General features: G+C 48.9%; 1 protein-coding gene across 10 annotated transcripts in view; it reads right to left on the bottom strand.

Annotated features, from left to right (window-relative positions):
• The window catches only part of DAB1 (DAB adaptor protein 1), a 3,348,596-nt gene that overhangs the window by 80,370 nt on the left and 3,246,452 nt on the right, over positions 1 to 21,774 (bottom strand). For 8 of the 10 annotated variants that reach the window (XM_069232585.1, XM_069232583.1, XM_069232587.1 and 5 more), the window contains one exon: positions 4,446 to 4,508. In XM_069232585.1, the coding sequence (XP_069088686.1) occupies positions 4,446 to 4,508 (63 nt within the window). Of the gene's footprint in view, positions 1 to 4,445; positions 4,509 to 10,068; positions 10,117 to 21,774 lie in introns of all 10 variants that reach the window. The other 2 variants (XM_069232581.1, XM_069232582.1) reach the window with 1 other exon arrangement.

The raw sequence follows: 21,774 nt of genomic DNA, 5'->3' as shown, positions 1-21,774 counted from the left end.
CTAATTGCAATTTATTGCAAATCGCAATTAGAGACTCACAAAATGAAATGTACAAATGTGTCTCAGACATATTAGTGATTCCCAATGGGGTCGCAAATGACCTACCAAATTAATATTCATGAGCAAGGTCGCAGTTTGTGACCCTAGTGGGAATGGCCGCATTCACAGGGATGGTGACCTGCTGGGGAAAGCAGACCACCATGTCTGACAGCTTTTTAAATAAAGCAGTTTTTTAAAATACATTCTGTTTTCCTTAAAGGAAAATGGGATGTATTTCAAACAAAAAATGAAAAGTTTTATTTTCCTTCTTTCTGAGTAGGTAGTGATCCATGGGACCACTGCCTGCTTTGAAAACATATTTTCACATGCATTCACAAAGGGGAAGGGGTCCCAAAGGGACCCCTTCCTGTTTGCGAATAGGTTAACACCAGTTTGAAATTGGTGTTAACTGTGATTCTTTTGCGACCACATTCTCGGTCACAAAACAATCATACATACCACTGCGACTCGCAATTAGGAAGGGACACCCTCAGGACGCCCCTTCCTAATTGTAAGTCGCAATCCCTATTTTGCGAGTCGGTATCTGTATTGCATACTGACTTGCAAAATAAGGATGGTACATCGTACCTGGCCATTTTGCAGTCGCAAGCGGTGATTTTCGCCTTTTGCGACTGCATAAAGCAGCCGTACATCGGGCCCAGGGTCAGTTAGCAGCTACCTATATGGCAATGGCATAAGAACACCTCTATGAAAAGAAGCATCTTCGTGGCCTTGCTGAAGGATTGTTGTCGTGGTAATTTTAAGTGGAAAACAATTCAGTAAGAACAGAACACAGAATGTTTCCTGAATCTCGGTACTGATAAAAAAAATAGGACTTGTTTCTCAATACAGACTCAGCAGAGAAAGATATGGCCAGAACAGGTTCATGAGAAAAGGAGGACCAACTTAGTAAACATTCTCTTAGGAAATACAGAGACTCTCAAAGAAATTACACAGTTATACTGCCAGGCAATTACGTTTACATTGTGTGGCTGTTAAACTGTTGTATGATTTAAGACAACAGCCAAGACGAACTGTTGAATTTGAAATCATCTGCAAATTACATAGGTGTGCTGCTGGAAAACGTAAGTGCAAGAGGGTCCCATAGCTAAGACTTTCAGCTGTTCTGTATGGGCGGAAAGAACAGCATATGTGTTTTGAATAGTGATAGTTGATAAAAAGAACTACATCAACTTGATCACTGAGTGTGCGAAGTGCACTTCTGTGGGTTTTTTGTTAAATCAGAAAGAGGTGTCTGCATACTCTCTTGTCCAATACCCATTGGGTGAGTGCACTCATGCACAATGTGAAGGGCTTATTCCCTCCATTGTATTTTTACTGCCCCAGTGCAAATGAGGGAACACCTTTCCCTGTGTAACTGTGCATATATTACCAGCGGTATGTAATGGCAAAGAGGTTATCAGGAGCTAAAGAATATACATGGTTCAGAGAAAGTGATAGCGAGGCTGCTCTAGTGATGCTGTTGGAAGGGGGCAGAGTGGCGTGGTGGAGAGACACTGGGGGCCATATTTATACTCCGTTTGCGCCGAAATTGCGTCGTTTTTTTTGACGCAATTTCGACGCAAAACTAACGCCAACTAACGCCATATTTATACTATGGCGTTAGAGGCGAATAGCGCCAAAGTTCCCGGAATGTGCGTCATTTTTTAGCGTGAACCCCTTCCTTGCGTTAATGATATGCAAGGGAGGCGTTCCCGTCTAAAAAATGACTCCCAGGCCTTTACGTGGTATTTATACTCCCGGGCAAAAGAGACGCCCGGGAGTTGGCGTGGCAAAAAACGGCGCATTTGCGCCACTTTTTAACGCCTGCTCAGGGCAGGCGTTAAGGGGCCTGTGGGCTCAAAATGAGCCCACAGGTGCCCTCCCATGCCCCCAGGGACCCCCCCTGCCACCCTTGCCCACCCCAGGAGGACCCCCAAGGATGGAGGGACCCACCCCAGGGACATTCAGGTAAGTTCAGGTAAGTATAATTTTTTATTTTTTATATTTTTTTTTGGTGGCATAGGGGGGCCTTATTTGTGGCCCCCTACATGCCACTATGCCCAATGGCCATGCCCAGGGGACAGAAGTCCCCTGGGCATGGCCATTGGGCAAGGGGGCATGACTCCTATCTTTACAATGATAGGAGTCATGTTGATGGGGGATGGGCGTCGTTAAAAAATGGCGCAAGTCGGGTTAAGACGATTTTTTCGACGTAACCTGACTTGCCCCATTTTAAGACGCCCATGCGCCATTTTCCCCCTACGCCGGCGCTGTCTGGTCTACGTGGTTTTTTCCCACGCAAACCAGGCAGCGCCGGTCTGATTGCGCCGTCTAACGCCATTCCATAAATACGGCGCCCGCATGGCGCTTCAGAATGGCGTTAGACGGCGCAAAACTTTTTGACGCTAAACTGCGTTAGCGCAGTTTAGCGTCAAAAAGTATAAATATGGGCCTGGATTCTAGTTGCAGTCGGATACAACCAACAAATGCACGGGCCACAGACACGCAGTCCATCTTCGGCGAAAGACAATGCAACATTTAGAGAAGGACTGTTCCGTCTCTTGCTGCGGCACACTCAACAACACTTGGTGAACGGTTATCAGTGACCTTCGCCGGGTTCCGAATTTATTGTTGAGTGTTGTAAGGTCTGCTGGTTTTCCTTCTTTTTTCAAATTACAGGGACGAGGTTGATTAATATTAATGTTTGGGTGAATTCCAAAACATAGATCACAGGGTTCTGCGAATGAGAAACCCTTTTTCAACAGTTTATTGAGCCTTTTTTTGTTGTAGTACAGCGTTTGGTGGGAGTGTATGGTCGCTTCAGAGCAGAAAAGAGTTGTTCCATCAGTTTTCGGAAGCCAGAAGACTGAAAGGCTTAGACAGAGTCAAGATCCGAGCACTTGGACATGTATATAGCTCACTGCCCTTCATCCCAATATCCGGTAAATAAAAATACCTGTTTGTACTGAGTGTCAACCTACAAAGGCATCCTTGTACCAACGCACACAAGCCATTCAGTGTGAGATTTTGGTTTGCTTTCGTTTTGTTGGACAATGTTATAAATCTTTGGGTTGTCAGGATTGTTTGGTAAGTCAAACTAACTGCAGTCCCCACGGTGTCCTTTCTATGTGATGTAAGTACCACCGATAGTTGCGTTTTGTACAGGGATTATTGCTGTTTTTACTGAATGTGATAGCTCTGGATGCTGTGGTTACTTGATATGTTGGACTAGTGCATTAAGTTGTGATTGAGAAGTGGTACTTAGGTCAACAAGTCGTGCAGGCTTGCATTGGAAGGCTCAATCTCCCTGGATGTCCATATTGTCTGGTTGGTATAAGAAACCAGCAATCTCCAGTCATTACATTGATAATATTTTTTCGGTATAGCTTGTGTTTCCTTCAGGAATACCTCTATATCTGGCATCCTTTGTAAAGATTGATATTGGGGGAGGGGGAAGGGGCTTGACCTTCATTCCCGGCCATGATGACTCCAATATTCACAGCTCTACCGAACGTACCACACCTTTTTCTTTTCCTGTTTATTCATATAGGACCACATGTAGAAAGCATTTTCTAGTCACAAATGGGTCTATTCACTTGCCTTTTGGGATGTACAAAGCCCAAAATTGTGAATCAGTAACTTGTTACCAAATCACAATTTGGGGTTTTACGATTCGGTATTAGGGAGGGGTGTGTTCTGGACGTCTGTTCCTAATATCGAATCTGAAAGGAATGTATGATTGTTTTGTGACCGTGACTGCGGTCACAAAACAATCACAGGTAACACCAGTTTCCAATTGTTGGTAACCTATTCTCAAACAGGAATTGGTGAATGGTAGCAAAAATATTTTTTCAGAGCAGGCAGTGGACCACTGCCTGCTCTGAAAAAATGAAAAGAAAACATTTCATTTTTCTTTTTGAAATGCATCCCGTTTTCCTTTAAAGAAAACAGGATGCATTTTTAAAAAAACTGCTTTATTGAAAAGCAGTCACAGACATGGTGGTCTACTGTCCCCAGTAGGCCACCATCCCTGCGAGTGCAGCCACTCCCAATGGGGTCGCAAACTGCGACCCACCTCATGATTACTGATGAGGTAGGTATTTGCTAACCCATTGGGAATCGCTAACAGTGTGCTTAACACTGTTGTACATTTTGTTGTGCGACTCACAATTTGCGAATCCCAAATGGATCGCAAATTGCGAGTAACAAAACAAAAATGTGTACATCTGGCCCTAAATCTCACTAAAGCCTTGTGCTTTTATTAGCATTCTAGAAACAAATTATCAGTCAATGTGCAAAGGAGAATGACGGCGCACAGTTGGCTATTAAAGGGCCTGCTTAGTTCTAATTTTTAACTGTCTGAGAAACACAGGCTACATTACTGTCACTCCTTTGCAACTTACTTGTGGAGAGGTCACATCAGGCGGCGTGGACATGTCTCCAAAAAGGGCTAATTGTGTAACAGCCTTGAAAAAGAAAGAAAAAAGAAAACACTTAACAATTACATGTTATGATGTTGCAGTTTTATACATAGCGTTCCTCTATGATGCTAAAAAGTAGAGTGTTTTAATATTATATTGATCTCAATTATAACACTTTACTAGTGATTACCAACTTTTAGGCTAAGTTATCAAAACGGGGACTCTACGCCAAGCCAAACAGAAAGCATCACTGAAAGTATTCATCTTTTGCTAATAGAAATAAAAATAGGTGACCTGGAAAATGCTGCATATTTATTTCTCAGGCATACATCCCTTTAGGTGAAGAGCTATTTTTCAATTTAGTTATTTGTATCTGTTGGGTTTGGACATTTTTATTGTTTATGCCAGTCTGTACTATTCAAGAAATTCAATTTATATGAAGTTGTTTCAGGCATCAGAAATGGAACACTGATTTGAAATTGCCATGCTAGCACCATTCCATTCCTTATACAACTTTGGGCCAAAGCAAAGACTACTGTCATGCATTTCACACGTAATAGTGACATATATCGAACATGTATGGCGGGGCAATGTTTTGTGAATAATGATAAAATTGCCATCAAACGTAAGTATAGTCTGCATTGTAGGTAGGTAAAGGTTTATTGATTAGTTACTTAAAACCATAACAGTATGGAAAATATTTTAAAAGGCATTCATATCGTTAATAAGTTATCATTAGCAGCCTAGTTGGTGTACACATGTTGTAGAATCATAAGTTTCACAACCAAAAACACATGTTGATTGAACATCTCGAAATTTTAAGCATTGCTTGAAGAATAGTCCACCATTCAGAAATATGAACATTCCATTTTTATTCAGCTCTAAAAGGTAACATTATAATTTTTTCTCACTGATTCCAATATTGCAAAAACTGAAAATGGTTAGTATGTATTCAATGGAAAGTAGCCAATGCTCCGAAAGATTCCAATAAATACAAATGGCACAATTCACAGTTCAAGGGAACCAACATTGTACACTTGTTGGAGTACTATTCCTAAAAGGTACAGAATGATGATTTTTTGCTTATTCATAAAGCTCAGCAGCAGTAAGCTGTGTCAATTTGCATGTACTGCTCAGTTAGTCATGTCACATAGTCAATGCATAAATGCATTGTACAAGTACAGAATGTTGAAAAGCAGCACAATGATCAAATGCACATTCTTTTCTCCACATGGAATTTATTTTTCACGGTGGAGAAATCCACTCCCCTGCACTCCATACAAGTTTGAGGATGATCCATCCAAACTTGATTGCAAATTACTCCAGTTCTTTACTGACCAAATCTAGGATGGGAAATGGCTGCATAGAAGTATGTGAACGGTGAATAAATGTGTGCAGTCACAAATTTAAAAGGCAATCCATGCCTGATCCAGCCACTCCCCATCTCCTGCTTGCAATTTACTACTGCAATTTACTACTGTGTAATCCTAGTCAATAGTGGTGTAGAACTACTCAACAGTAAAATCATGTATTCTTGACAGATATCTTTTTACAAACAGCTTAAGGGATTTATGGGGCCATACACGGGTGGAAAGGTAGGTTACAAAGTACACTGACCAAGTACAAAGGATGATCTCCTTATGGATAGGATTTCTAAACCAGTTGTGCTAAACATTACTTAAGGTCCAAAAGAATATAGATTCACATGCAGAATATTTGTCAACAACTAAAAGAAATCAGAGAATGCAGGCAGTCAACATGTGTTGCAACTATAGGAAGCAGTTTTTTTGTTGGGAGACTTAGGGCCTGATTTAGATTTTGGTGGACGGGTTACTCTGTCACAAACGTGACAGATATCTCATCTGCGTATTACGAGTTCCACAGGATGAAATGGAATTGTGAGATGATGGACGGATATCCATCCCATTTGTGACAGAGTTTCCCATCTGCCAAATTCTAAATCAGGCCCTTAGTTTCTTGATTTATAGTTTTGACAAAAAGTCTTTATTCTGTAAAAAGGTAACCGAAATAATGCATTTGGTGTATTGAAATAACGTTAACTGAATAATTTATTTGCTTTATTGTCACCTCAAACCAGCCTTGAAAGCACTCCAAAGGACCACAGTGAATTGCAGCATAAACTATAAAATACTGTCCCATGCACAAAGCTAACTACCGCAAAGTCCGGCTACTTCCAAAAAATTGATTACCGCTCCATACCAGCTACGAACTTGGATCAGCCTTCACTCAGGTGGCCCAACAAGCAGAAGATCCTTAGGAGTCCAGAGCTCAAAACTTTGAAACAGTCTCAGTCCTCATCTCTGACCTGAACGTATTTACCTTCAATACAAGACGCTCCTGAAAACTGAACTTTTATGGACAGTTTTCAACTAGAATCTTTGTCACCGCCTGGTGCAATTAAATAATGCAGAATTAAAGGCTTTCCTCCTGATCTGAATGAACTCTAACCCACTTACAGATTTTTTTGCCTACTCACAGATTTGTTTAATATCGAGCACTCCCACGTGCCCTAGAAGAAGTATTGAAGCTACACATTCCTTTGGGTGGGTAAATAAATAAATAAAATGACACGTAAAGTAGAAGGCAGTAATCTAATAGGTAAGCAGACCTATTAAATATCTCCAAAATTAGATTCATCAAGCAAACCAGATATCATAAGGCAAACTGCTTGTGGAGCTAGTGTATCCTAGGCAAACACTGACTGCAAACGTCAAAAAATTGAAAATCACCTAAAGTACAGCTGGATGTTTAGCCAAGGTGTTGGATCAAAAATCGAGTGGGAAATATTGGAGCACAAATACCAAAGTACCGAATTCAGTGAGTAATATGCCCAGACAGTCTCCTTAGTTTGAAGTGGTGGATAAACAACACTATTTGCATATTTATAATAATGATGATTGCTTGCCACAAGGCTGTCCTTCATAATAAAGGGGGTGATTTTGTGAAACCACTTCAGCCCTCATTACAGTGAGTATACCCTGACTACTTGTAGTAAGTACATAAGCATTACGGCTGATGCATCTGGAACAGTTAAGGGGTCATAGACCAGCATATTTTCACCAAATCTCGAAATAAATGTCATGCAGACTATAAATGTGCACAGCCCTGTCCCGGACCATTTCCTATGAGGACAGATAATAATTAATTATTAATTCGAATCTCAGGAATAATGAGCGAGTAAATTATAAAAATTAAGACCTTTAATAAAAACGTCCTCAAATTCTTTAATTTGCTGTCTGATGATTTGAGTTATCTATTGTTAAATTATAGGCGTAAACAACTTGTTGTGCTTTTTACACTTGTAACTGGTTTACCTCAAATATCATCCATCGCACTTCTTAAAAATTGTGCATACACCATCACCAGTGCAGATCTCGAAGGTCAGCACACACAATGCTTGGGAAGAAAGAAGCAAACTGTATTTGCTTCGTCTGTCATTTGACAATTATTAGCTTTGCCTTTCCCTCATTCTTTTCACATAGAAGTGCATACTTTACTGAGATTCCCCTCTACTCTCATACAGAGATAGCTGTAAAGGTGACAGCTTAAGAATGGGTGACGTTTGAGGGCATGTGGAAGTTCCTTAGCCATAAGACTCCTTTGAGTCATGTTGACATTTCGATTGCAATTTTTTGTGACATTGAGAGCTCCCCCGAAACAGGATTCCATCACATAATAGTCCTATTGAGAGTGTAGAAAGTGTGAGCCTTCAAGGTCTTTGATTAGGAACACTTAATATAGACTTTTTATCACTCCCTTTCCTCAAGCTTTCACTTCTTTGGCATTGACAAATGCCCAAACTCAAACGTGTATGGCAATCTGTGGCTTTAAAGCTGGGATAGTGTTACATGAGTAACATATTTACATACGTTGTATGTCCTCTAAGTGCATGCATAATTACATACCACTGAATGATAAAGTAGTTTTCTCTTTAAAAACCATGGTTGGCTCAATAGCACTAAAAAACAAACTTGCAACTGAGGCTTCCTACCTGCGGCGTGAGAAGAGATCAAGCTACATGTCAGAGGAACATTGTAAGATATGTTCTACACTGTGATTCTAGCATCTAATTTATAAAACGGTACCTTCTGGGAAGCCAGTCTGCTGCAGAACTTGCTTCTGGAAGCCCCGGTTCTGAGGAGCTAAGTCTATCCAGGAATTCAAAGCAGTGGTCAACTGGGGATAACCTGCTCTATGAGGACTGGAGTTGTTGTAACCAAACTTGAAGGACTACACCAGACTTCAGTTTGGTAAAACTGATTTGACTGTTTTTTCATGCCAGCTTTATCGTCTTCTTTCAGTCAAAGGGCGGTTCCAGTGCACACCAGTATAGCATGCATTCAACTGTGGCCCCATCAAGTCAATTTGTGTGGTAATAACTTCAAACCAATGGAGATCCTGACTCCTGTGTAACTTGTGCTTGGCATATCTTTGTGTAGCACTGGATTATCAAGCCTTGTGTCCCATTGTAACATGGTAGACCTGAAAGCACTTTGACATTGTTTTTGCTCAGAGGTTCAGATACCAATCTTTTGAGTCAAGCTTGAAGACTTTCAACTAGAGGTACACTGACAGGGTGAAGGCTTGATATTCATCTGAGGAATGCACATAAAGATCTTTGGCGGCAACCACTTTTTTTCTGGCTGAAACTCCAATCTGCCTGTGCATCTGGCTCACCTTAACACAAGACAAAAATTAAAATGCTGCACTATTATTAACCTCTACAAGGCACCATCAGTCTACCTATATTGCCTGCCTTACACCTGTAGTCTCCTGCCGTCTGTAGTAGGACCTTTACATTAATTAATTATCTTTGATTGTTTTTGATACACACAACAGCTCCTGCATTTTCTGTGGTCTGTCTTGCTGCTCAGTCAATCTGGCAAAGCTGAGTCATGTTTTTACTTTCTGAAACCAGTTTGCCTCTGGAATCAGTCTCCCAGTCCGCCAGTAGACTTTGGGTATCATCAGTCGCTTACATAGCCTCACAAATCTGAGATTCAGGGTTAACTCAAGAAGATTAGCGCTACTGAAGTTACAATAAATGAACAATTTCTTTTACTGGATCTAGTATCTATATAGATTTATCTATGCAGATTTAAGAAAAAACAGAATCAACTATGTTGTGTTCTTCAAGCTCTTACGTAAGAAAAGTGTAACCACATCCTTTCTCTCACATTAAAGGATTGCTCATCCATTGTTTTCCAATAGCAGAAAAGAAGCTAGAGAATGAAATGGGAAGAACTGAAGAATACTTATACTGGGAATATACACTGCAACATACACCTATGCAATAAAGATTGAATGTGTTTGAGGTGTGAATAATGCATATTATGTGACCATAAACAATTTGTGATTGAGACATGATGGAAAGGAATCTAAACATGTGAGATTAATAGAATGATGCACAATGAATTGACAATGAACACATTCACAAATCATGTCAGCCTATTTAAATCACATGACTATTTAGAGATTCACTACAGGAAGCCACCTTAAAGATAATCATGATTGGTGAGTTAGTGGTTGGTGGTGCTCAGTCTTTGGGGGCAATCTTCTCCCAGCATAACTGAGGATATCTTACCTGCATAACATTTAGAGGAATGTCATCAAACTGTATTAGATCTCCATTCTGAAATAGTAAAGAATGTTTTATGGACAATAAATGAACACATGGTGACAGTGAAATGACTTAACACATGAAATGACCTAAAACATAGAAATGTCCTCTTCCATGAACACAAATGAAAAAGATGCATTAATGAGAAACTAAATATTGTGATTTTCATGACTATAGTTTGATATCTTCAAGAAGACTTTCTAACTGTTAATTGGTCTCTGGACCTACAAAAATGGGGTATGCAGCTAATTCTGCAATGGGCCATTCACCAGTGTATACATTTGTCCAGTTACGTTACTCTAATTAAACAAAAAAAACTCTTTTGACTACCCCTAAACATTCTTATTTGCTTGTTTTCCTCCTTTTCCACACAATGATTATTTCCTCATTACCACAGTTGCTCATATTATACTTGTATTTATTCTAATATAGGTCTATCATCCCACCTCACAATTACTTTGATACAGTGGATGGATGAGAATGTGACAAAGGCTCTAAGAGTCTTCTCGGATTCCAGGTGTTTATTTTCATTATTCATCAACCACTGCCTATGATGTCACAGATCAGTCAATTGGCTCCTTTTATAGTGCTCTTTTCAGCACTTCCTAGAAATTGTTTGCTAACCAGGACTTATGTCAGCCAAAGTAACATTTTGCTTGTGTTAATTTATAGCAGACACTACTATAGAAGTAATTTGATAGACACATAAGAGTCCTATTTTGTTTCTTTCTGGGCACAGAAAGCAGTATAAATGCAATTGTGTGTTGCTTTTTGCCTGACACACAATAGTATTGCAAATGGAGCTGTCCAATATCTTCTACAATAGTGAATGTGTAAATACTAATAAAGAACCACCATCTTAAGGAGGGGGTGTTCCCTCATTAGCATGCACATATTTCATCATGAATATGAGAACGTTACTGCTATTCCTAATGCCTCTGGTCTTAGAAAGCATGCACTTGGGTCATCCTTGCTTCCTACCTTAAGGAGAGCCGATTTTGATAATCCCTGAGAGGTGTACAAGATGCACTTCCCCTACAGGGTATCTTTTAATAGGTAACAAGAAATTTCCCCAAATAACCAAGAGAATAATCTCCAATAGACATTGAACCCCCTATGGTGACCTCATCAAACACATACACAGGGAAAGCACAGAAGAGACCCAGCACATACCCAACAAGTCATACCACCACTTGTCTGAAAAGTTATACAATAAGCTGCGATGCAGACAGCCAAGACACCACACTGTGTCTTGTGCCCCCACGTATAATAACTAGGTCCATTCTATGTAGTACGATCCTAAAAATAAAATATATGTGTTTTAAATTGTATTTGGTGAAACAAAATCATAGCTTTGTACAATGAATCCTGAACCATGTATGTGTCCTCGCTCACTTACTAAAACATTTATCAGAAAAAAATTATTTAATTTAAGGACTAAGTAAGAAATATGCTATTTATTTTCCAGTGAGTAGATATCTATTGTGCAGGTTACAGAATAATGATGTAATTGTGGTGAAAGAATCTGGTAATGGTGGAAACGTAATGTTTATGAACAGCACTGGTTATATACAGGAAAATGATAGGCAGTTGGCAGATGACAACTGCTATAAATTGATGTCATATGATCCGATTAATGAAGTGACCACTCTTATAAATATAAAGTTGGGCGACCGGTTGGAAAGATGTTTCATTTCAGATGAGGAGTTTCGATATTTGGCCAGCAAGGATCCCCAGTTTCTTTATATATACATTCTCCCAAAGATTCATGAATGTGGGGACTACCCTCCTGGTAGACCGATTATCTCAGGGGTGGCCTCTCCGACCGAACACCTTTCACATTATGTGGATACGTTTATTCAGCCACTGGTTTGTAATTTACCATCATACATCCAAGATAGCAAGGATATTTTACTACATTTGAGGATGTTGTTTGGTCTGAAGACCTCATGTTTGTAACATTTGGGTGGTCATTCTGACCTCGGCGGTAAAAGGCGCCTACCGCCGGTCAGAAATCCTCCATAATCCCGCCGCGGTCGCGGAAACCCGCCACGGTCATTCTGACCCGCAGAAGGCAAACCTCCGAAAATCCGACCGCCACAACAGACCGCCAGACCAGCGGTCGGCGGAAAGGTGGAGGTGACCAAACCTCCACCGCCACGCCAACAGAAATACGCCCATCCCATTACGACCCACGAATCCACGCGGCGGTCATTCAAACGCGGTATTCCATTGGCGGGACACACCGGCGCGGTCAGAATACCCACCAACGAACAAAACTCACCCACATTGGACGATTTGAATCCCACACACCTGATACACATACACACACCACTCCCACACACACAATACAATATAAAACACCCACCCACATCACCCACAAACCCCTACGCTTACAAAATCGTAAAGAAGGCAAGAGAGAGACACCAGGATCCAAAACATAACAGCCACAGCCACTCAACACCATCACCCACACACTATCCACACACAAAACAACACACACCACCACACTCAACTCACTTAAATACACATACTCCACCCCACACATCATACACACCACCCCATGGCACCCCAAAGACAACCCCGCTTCACAGACGAAGAACTCAGGGTTATGGTGGAGGAAATCGTTCGTGTAGAGCCCCAGCTGTTCGGCACACAGGTCCAATACACCAGCATTGCCCGGAGGACGGAGCTATGGCAGAGGATTGTCGACAGGGTGAACGCAGTGGGACAGCACCCCAGAAATCGGGAAGACATCAGGAAGCGATGGAACGACCTACGGGGGAAGGTGCGTTCCATGGTATCCAGGCACAACATCGCCGTGCAGAAGACTGGCGGAGGACCCCCACCTCAACCCCCACAATTCACATCATGGGAGGAGGAAGTCTTGAACATCCTGCATCCTGACGGCCTCGCAGGAGTCGGCGGAGGAATGGATACTGGTAAGTTGAAGCTTCAATACTGCTTCCCCCCCACCTGCATGCCAAATCAGACCCCAACCCTCACCCCCATCCTCGAACCCCACCCTCACCCCCACCCCCATCCTCACCCCCACCCTCACCCCCACCACCATCCTCACCCCCACCACCATCCTCACCCCCACCACCATCCTCACCCCCACCACCATCCTCACCCCCACCCCCAGCACACCTATTCCCCGCCAATGTCTCACCATCACAACCCACACATCCCAAAACCTAGGCCTGCATGCGTCCACTAAGCATGGACACCCATCACCAAAGCATGCCCAATGCATATACACATCCCCCCCACAAGCCACCCTCACCAAAGCCCCCACACACGAATGCCAGCACTTGGGGACACGGGAACCCACAGATACACCCATATGCCACACATTGAAACTATAACCATACCTCTATACCCCTGCAGGACCCGACCGTCAACACACCGCGGCGGAGGGGCCAGAATTATCCACACCCCCCACCCAAGAGGCCGTCAGCGATGACAGCAGCTCTGTCGATCTGGACACCGATGACCAGCCCGGACCATCGGGGACCTCTGGACAGTCGGTTCCCCTCACACAGGCACAGGCCACTATAGACCCTAACCCCTCTGGGAACACCAGCACAGCTCCCACCCAGCGGGCCCATGCCTCTGTCTCCAGGGCGCGTCAATCTGCGGTGTGTCTACCACTACAGGGCACCCAGGATAACCCACCACCCCAACAACAACAGGGACCTGGGGGCAGTGGTAGTGGGCACACCGGCCAGGGGGCAGAGGCCCAGGGAAACAGGCCAACTCGGCGGGCAGCTGTGCGACAGGGGGGGAGGAGAGGCCCAGGGAACCCACTCTCCACGAGGTCCTCACCACCATCATGGGAGCATACAACCGCTCCCAGGAGACGATGGCGACGGTACTGGCCCGGTTCCAGGAGATCCAGGTGCTGCAGGAGGAACACTATCGGGGGTACAGGGAGGACATCCGAGCCATCAACACCACCCTGGTTACCATGGTAGGGCTGCTGCAGGACCTCGTAAACAGCAGGGCGGACACTGAACAACACCCAAGGGCCCCTGCCACTAGCCGGGACCAAGAACAGCCATCCACCTCCGCCGGCGCTAGTGGACAGGAGGCCCCCGCACAGCAGCAGCCCACCAGACCCCCACCTCCTGCAGGAGAAGAACCACCCCGCAAGAGGGCCCTGAGATCTCGCAAGACAGAGTAGGATGTCAAGACCCCCGCCAGCAATGGATACCACCTGATGTCATCCCACTGTCCCACATTGTCACCCTGTCCATCCTCGAACTGCCCATGCTCCATCTCTCCACAGGCCTCTGGACAATGCACCTGTGTGACTGTTACTCTGGACTCTGCCATGGACATTCCTTCACCATAGCCCCCACCCACTTGAAACCACCCATCCCATTTTGAGCACTTCAATAAACACCTATTTTGCACCAAAATATCAGGAGTCTGGCTGTGATTTCAATAGATTGTAATTGACATGACAGTGCAAATATGTCCTTGTACATGGTGAAGTCAACAAACAGCTGCCACAAAGCTGTAGTCCATGGGGAAACGAAGCACAGGACTCGTAGTGGGGACCCCAGATCTGAAATAGGGAGGGAAAAGCCAAAACTCAGTCATCATACACTGGGGCAAATAGACAGGCAGCAGAGATGCTGCAGAGTAGTTAACTTTTACTAAATTATCTTTGAAATGTTACCTGTGTCCTATTGGAAGTACTGTTCAATGATTCTGTCCCTGTTGTCTGTTTCAGCCCCGTCGTCTTCCTCCTCGTCACTCTCCTCAGGTTCCACCGCTGCCACAACACCACCGTCTCGACCATCCTCCTGCAGGAAAGGCACCTGGCGGCGCAAAGCCAGGTTGTGAAGCATGCAGCAGGCCACGATGATGTGACACACCTTCTTAGGTGAGTACATTAGGGATCCCCCGGTCATATGCAGGCAGCGAAACCTGGCCTTTAGGAGGCCAAAGGTGCGTTCGATCACCCTCCTAGTACGCCCATGGGCCTCATTGTACCGTTCCTCTGCCCTGGTCCGGGGATTCCTTACTGGGGTCAGTAGCCACGACAGGTTGGGGTACCCAGAGTCCCCCACTAGCCATACACGGTGTCTCTGTAGCTGTTCCATCACGTAAGGGATGCTGCTATTCCGCATGATGTAGGCGTCATGCACTGACCCTGGGAATTTGGCATTTACATGCGAGATGTACTGGTCAGCCAAACACACCACCTGGATGTTCATTGAATGGTAACTTTTTCTGTTCCTGTACACCTGCTCCCTGTCTCTTGGGGGAACCAAAGCCACATGGGTCCCATCAATGGCACCAATTACGTTGGGAATATGTCCAAGGGCGTAGAAATCACCCTTCACTGTAGCCAGTTCGCCCACCTCAGGGAAAATGATGTAGTTCCTCACGGATTTCATCAGGGCAGACAACACTCTGGATACCACCTTTGAAAACATGGGCTGAGACATCCCAGAAGCAATTCCCACTGTTGTCTGAAATGACCCACTTGCCAAGAAATGGAGTACTGACATGACCTGCACCAGAGGGGGAATCCCTGTGGGTTGGCGGATGGGGGACATCAGGTCGGGCTCCAGCCGGGCACACAGTTCATGGATAGTGGCACGGTTAAGACGGTAGGTCAGGATAATGTGACGTTCTTCCATTGTCGACAGGTCCACCAGCGGTCGGTACACGGGAGGATTCATCCGTCTCCTCGCCCAACCCAGCGGACGGTGCCTAGGAAGGACAACATGGAGCACACAGTCAGGCAACCCACAGGTACGTACTCACAGCTAGCACAGTATACGATTCTCTATGCAGTGAATGGCGTGTATGAGTGGCTATGCAAGGCCTAGGCCTGTGTGACGCAGTTGAAATTGAGCCATGTGGGCCCTGGAAATGGCGGCTGCCTGACCTGTGAAGTGTGACAATGGGATGTGAGGTCAATGCGCTGGCGTGGCACACCGCGGCGGGCGGCGGGCCAAGACCGCGGCGCGAAGCCGCATTGGTTAACATTGAAGCCTATGGGTTTCAGGAGCCAATGGCGAAGGGCGCCGGCGGTGGCGGGACGCACCGCCGCGGTACGCACCGCCGCGGACGTGACCGCCATTTTCTATCTACTTATCCACTTGCGACTTGAACTTTCACAGGAGAGGACCTATACTGCAAGTGTTGCTGTGACCTCGGTCTGGAAGGGACAATGGCTGCTGCGACTGGGGAAAGGGCCCCTGCCTTCACTGGAGAGGAGTTGGAGAAACTTGTGGATGGGGTCCTCCCCCAGTATGCGCTACTCTACGGTCCTCCAGACCAACAAGTGAGTGTAATTCTATCTGGATTTGGGGCCACTGGCTGGCTTGGGGGCCTGGCGGGGATGGGGTGCATGTTGGGCCTGGCGGGGGCCTGGCGGGGATGGGGGGCATGTTGGGCATGGCGGGGGGCCTGGCGGGGGGCCTGGCGGGGATGGGGTGCATGTTGGGCATGGCGGGGGGCCTGGCGGGGGCCTGGCGGGGATGGGGGGCATGTTGGGGCTGGCGGGGGGCCTGGCGGGGATGGGGGGCATGTTGGGCATGGCGGGGGGCCTGGCGGGGGGCCTGGCGGGGATGGGGTGCATGTTGGGCATGGCGGGGGGCCTGGCGGGGGCCTGGCGGGGATGGGGGGCATGTTGGGGCTTGCGGGGGGCCTGGCGGGGATGGGGGGCATGTTGGGCATGGCGGGGGGCCTGGTGGGGGGCCTGGCGGGGATGGGGTGCATGTTGGGCATGGCGGGGGGCCTGGCGGGGGCCTGGCGGGGATGGGGGGCATGTTGGGGCTGGCGGGGGGCCTGGCGGGGATGGGGGGCATGTTGGGCATGGCGGGGGGCCTGGCGGGGGGCCTGGCGGGGATGGGGTGCATGTTGGGCATGGCGGGGGGCCTGGCGGGGGCCTGGCAGGGATGGGGGGCATGTTGGGCATGGCGGGGGGCCTGGCGGGGGGCCTGGCGGGGATGGGGGGCGTTGGGCATGGCGGGGGGCCTGGCGGGGGGCCTGGCGGGGATGGGGGGCGTTGGGCCACTGGAAAGGAAAATGCTGAGTAACTTGAACGTGGTATTTCTCCCTCCCTGTACGTGTCACATAGGTCCGCGCCCATGAGAAGATTGGGATTTGGCGTGCCATCGCCAAGGAAGTCCGGGGCCTGGGGGTCCACCATCGACGGGGCACCCACTGCCGCAAGAGGTGGGAGGACATCCGCCGCGGGACAAAGAAGACCGCCGAGTCTCTGCTGGGGATGGCCTCCCAACGTAGGCGGGGTGCCTGCCGTCAACTGAGCCCCCTGATGTTCCGGATCCTGGCGGTGGCCTACCCTGATTTGGATGGGCGCGTGAGGGCAGCACAGCAGACACAAGGGGGTGAGTAGAAGCATCATCTACTCTGTTGTCGTGCAGTGGAGGTGTCTGGGTGGGGGAGGAGGGCTGTGGGTCCCCCTAGGCCAGGGCGATATCTGTAGGCTGGGCACCCCCGTAAGCCCCTGTGTCCCCAGCCACCACCCTCAGTAGTGTGTCAGTACAGCCATCCCTGGGCCGTGTCATCCATGGGTGCAGTTGACAACTCTAGGCGTGTAGGGCATGTTCCACGGAATGCGTAGCGGACCACAAGTGCGCAACTTAGTGCAGGGGGCATCTGTGTCTGTCATGTCCGCTAACTGTACCGGAGATCCATGTACTCAATATCCCTTTATTTTTCTCTCCCCCCCCCTTTTTGTTTGTCTTTCTGTGCTTGTGTGCATCAGCATCATCAGGCGGAGGAGAAGTGGCATCGGGGCAGGAGGGAGCTGCATCTCACATGGCCCAGGAGGGCCATGCCACAGAGTCAGACTGGACCAGTGAGACGGAGGGCGAGGGGAGCTCCACGACGGGGACGACTGGAGCCTGCAGCGACACGGACACGTCCTCGGAAGGGGGCTCCCTTGCGGGGGTGGCACCATCCGTGCCCCCCGCCATTACAGGTACAGCCGCCACCCAGCGCACCATCTCCGCCCTCCCAGCAGCCCCTCCGCGTTCGCCCTGTGCCCGCTCTGCCAGGAAGCCGGGCATCTCCTTCGCCCCAGGCACCTCAGGCCCTGCCCCTGTTACCCCCGCTGCCCTCAGTGAGGAGGTCATTGACCTCCTCCGAACGCTCATTGTTGGGCAGACTACCCTTTTGAATGCCATCCAGGGGGTGGAGAGGGAGGTTCATCGCAGCAATGCGTACCTGGAGGGCATTCATTCGGGTCAGGCTGCCCATCAGCGATCGTTCCAGGCTCTGGCCTCAGCACTGACGGCAGCCATTGTCCCTGTCTCCTGCCTGCCTCTACTAACTCCCTCCTCCCAGTCTCCTGTTCCTCTGCCTGTCCCACCCACACCATCAGACCAGCCTGCACACACCTCAACACCCAAGAGAAGCTCATCCAAACATAAGCACCACAGATCACCCAGACATTCACACACGCAACATTCCGATGCAGACATGCCAACAGTCACTACCACCTCTGTGACCCCCACCTCCTCGTCTCCCTCCTCCCTCCCTGTGACGTCTACACTCACACCTCCATTCACCTCACCATCAGCCAGTGTTTCCATCACCAGCACACCCTCCACTCCAGTCCGCACACGTGCAGTCACCACCCCCACTGCCATTTACACGTCCCCTGTGTCCTCTCCCACTGTGTCTGTCACCCCCTCTTCCACACCACACAAACGCAGCCACCCACCCACCCAACAGCCATCCACCTCACGACAGCCTATCCCTCCTGCACCTGCACCCAAAGACAGCAAACGTGACTCACCTACAACCACATCCTCTCCCTCCACTCCCATTCCCACTGTACCTACCACTCTCCATTGTCCCAAGAAGCTCTTCCTCGCCACTACTAACTTCTTTCCTGACCCTGAGCCCCCCCCTCCTTCTCGTCGGGGTAAGAAGAGCACCTCAGCCACCACCAGCCCTGCAGCCCCCTTGACAAGGGTGCAGGGGTATTGGAGCCCGCCAGCCCGCATGTCTGGATCTTCACCCAGCAGCAAGGGGACAGCCAGCCCACCCCCTGGGAAGAGGAGCAGAAGGCGGAAGGGGCGCCGCAGGAGCCCGCCTTCTACATCCCCCCCGGACACCACCCAGAGACAGTCACCAGCCACAGCTCCAAAGGGAGGCAAGGGCCACAGGCCGACGACTAAGGAGGGCAAGGGCAGCAAGTTGGAGAGGTCAGGCAGCAGGCCTGCTGCCCAGGAGGAGCCCACAACCCCCATAGCCGCTGCCCCGGGAGAGCCCACCACCCCCATAGCCGCTGCCCAGGGAGGACCCAGCCCAGCTGGCCAGGAGGGCCCCACCACCCACAGCCCAGGTGGGCAGTGAAGGAGCACCATCCCCGCTGCCCAGGAGGGCACCACCATGCAATTAGCAGTTGGCCATAGACCGTCCGCCGTCTCAAGAACCGCTGAACTGGGCCCCGCCGTCTCAAGAACCGCTGAACTGGGCCCCGCCGTCTCAAGAACCGCTGAACTGGGCCCCGCCGTCTCAAGAACCGCTGAACTGGGCCCCGCCGTCTCAAGAACCGCTGAACTGGGCCCCGCCGTCTCAAGAACCGCTGAACTGGGCCCTTCAAGGCAAGAACCGCTGAACTGGGCCCCGCCGTCTCAAGAACCGCTGACCTGGGCCCTTCAAGGCAAGAACCGCTGAACTGGGCCCTTCAAGGCAAGAACCGCTGAACTGGGCCCCGCCGTCTCAAGAACCGCTGAACTGGGCCCTTCAAGGCAAGAACCGCTGAACTGGGCCCTTCAAGGCAAGAACCGCTGAACTGGGCCCCGCCGTCTCAAGAACCGCTGAACTGGGCCCTTCAAGGCAAGAACCGCTGAACTGGGCCCCGCCGTCTCAAGAACCGCTGACCTGGGCCCTTCAAGGCAAGAACCGCTGAACTGGGCCCTTCAAGGCAAGAACCGCTGAACTGGGCCCCGCCGTCTCAAGAACCGCTGAACTGGGCCCTTCAAGGCAAGAACCGCTGAACTGGGCCCCGCCGTCTCAAGAACCGCTGGACTGGGCCCTTCAAGGCAAGAACCGCTGGCCCTTTGGCAGACGTGGCAGGGCAGGATCTATCTTGCGCAGGGCTGCAGGATGTCCTCTGGCCAACTTGCCTCCTCCAGTGGCAGTGGGGTCTGTTATGGACTGTTTGGACTGTGGCTTTGCTCTCCCCAGGATGGCCCAGTGGGCAGGCCACCCACTGTATGGACTGTATGGACTGTGGCTTTGCTCTCCCCAGGATGGCCCAGTGGGCAGGCCACCCACTGTATGGACTGTATGGACTGTGGCTTTGCTCTCCCCAGGATGGCCCAGTGGGCAGGCCACCCACTGTATGGACTGTTTGGACTGTGGCTTTGCTCTCCCCAGGATGGCCCAGTGGGCAGGCCACCCACTGTATGGACTGTATGGACTGTGGCTTTGCTCTCCCCAGGATGGCCCAGTGGGCAGGCCACCCACTGTATGGACTGTTTGGACTGTGGCTTTGCTCTCCCCAGGATGGCCCAGTGGGCAGGCCACCCACTGTATGGACTGTATGGACTGTGGCTTTGCTCTCCCCAGGATGGCCCAGTGGGCAGGCCACCCACTGTATGGACTGTATGGACTGTGGCTTTGCTCTCCCCAGGATGGCCCAGTGGGCAGGCCACCCACTGTATGGACTGTATGGACTGTGGCTTTGCTCTCCCCAGGATGGCCCAGTGGGCAGGCCACCCACTGTATGGACTGTTTGGACTGTGGCTTTGCTCTCCCCAGGATGGCCCAGTGGGCAGGCCACCCACTGTATGGACTGTATGGACTGTGGCTTTGCTCTCCCCAGGATGGCCCAGTGGGCAGGCCACCCACTGTATGGACTGTTTGGACTGTGGCTTTGCTCTCCACAGGATGGCCCAGTGGGCAGGCCACCCACTGTATGGACTGTATGGACTGTGGCTTTGCTCTCCCCAGGATGGCCCAGTGGTCATGGAGTCCCCTCGTGGATCTGGCGTCGTGTACTCAAGTGGCTGAGGTGCCCCCCCTTCCCTTCCCCCTGAGGTGCCTGTCCTATTTTCTTTCTGATGCCCCTGCAGTGTTCTCTCCGTGGAGTTCTTGTCGTGGGACTGGGCCTTGCCCCTTTGCACAGGACCCCTGTGATCCACGGACAGTGGTTGGACTACATTTAGTAGCTGTATATATTTTGTACATAGTTTATTTCAATATATCTGGCCGTTTATGATCTCTTCTTTTGGTCTTTGCATTATTTCGGAGGGGGGTGGTTTGTGGGTTGTGACAGTGATCTGTGGGAATGCATTGATGTGTGTGTTGTAGTGGGTGTGGGTGGGTGGGTGTGTGCCGGTAATCTTTTCCCTCCCCTGTGTCGTAGGTGCAGTACTCACCGATGTCTTCCGCGCCGCCGGGCGTGCTCCTGGTATATGAGGAGGAATAGGAGTGCGGGGATGACCTGCAACTCTGGCTCCATACTGCCGGAATCTCCCGTGGAGTGCGTAGAGGTGAGCGTTTTCCCGTTCGTAGTCTGTTTCCGCCGTGTTCTTATCGGCGGTGCTCCCGCCCCGGAAAAGGTGGCAGATTGGTGGGTCGTAATAGGGTGGGCGGTACTTTGTCTGCCGCCGGGCTGTTGGCGGGAACCGCCGCGCTGTTTGTTTGTACCGCTGTGGCGGT

Source organism: Pleurodeles waltl, chromosome 4_2, assembly GCF_031143425.1.
Source record: "Pleurodeles waltl isolate 20211129_DDA chromosome 4_2, aPleWal1.hap1.20221129, whole genome shotgun sequence".
NCBI classification, from domain to species: Eukaryota; Metazoa; Chordata; class Amphibia; order Caudata; family Salamandridae; genus Pleurodeles; species Pleurodeles waltl.
This window is presented reverse-complemented; position numbering and strand designations above follow the sequence as displayed.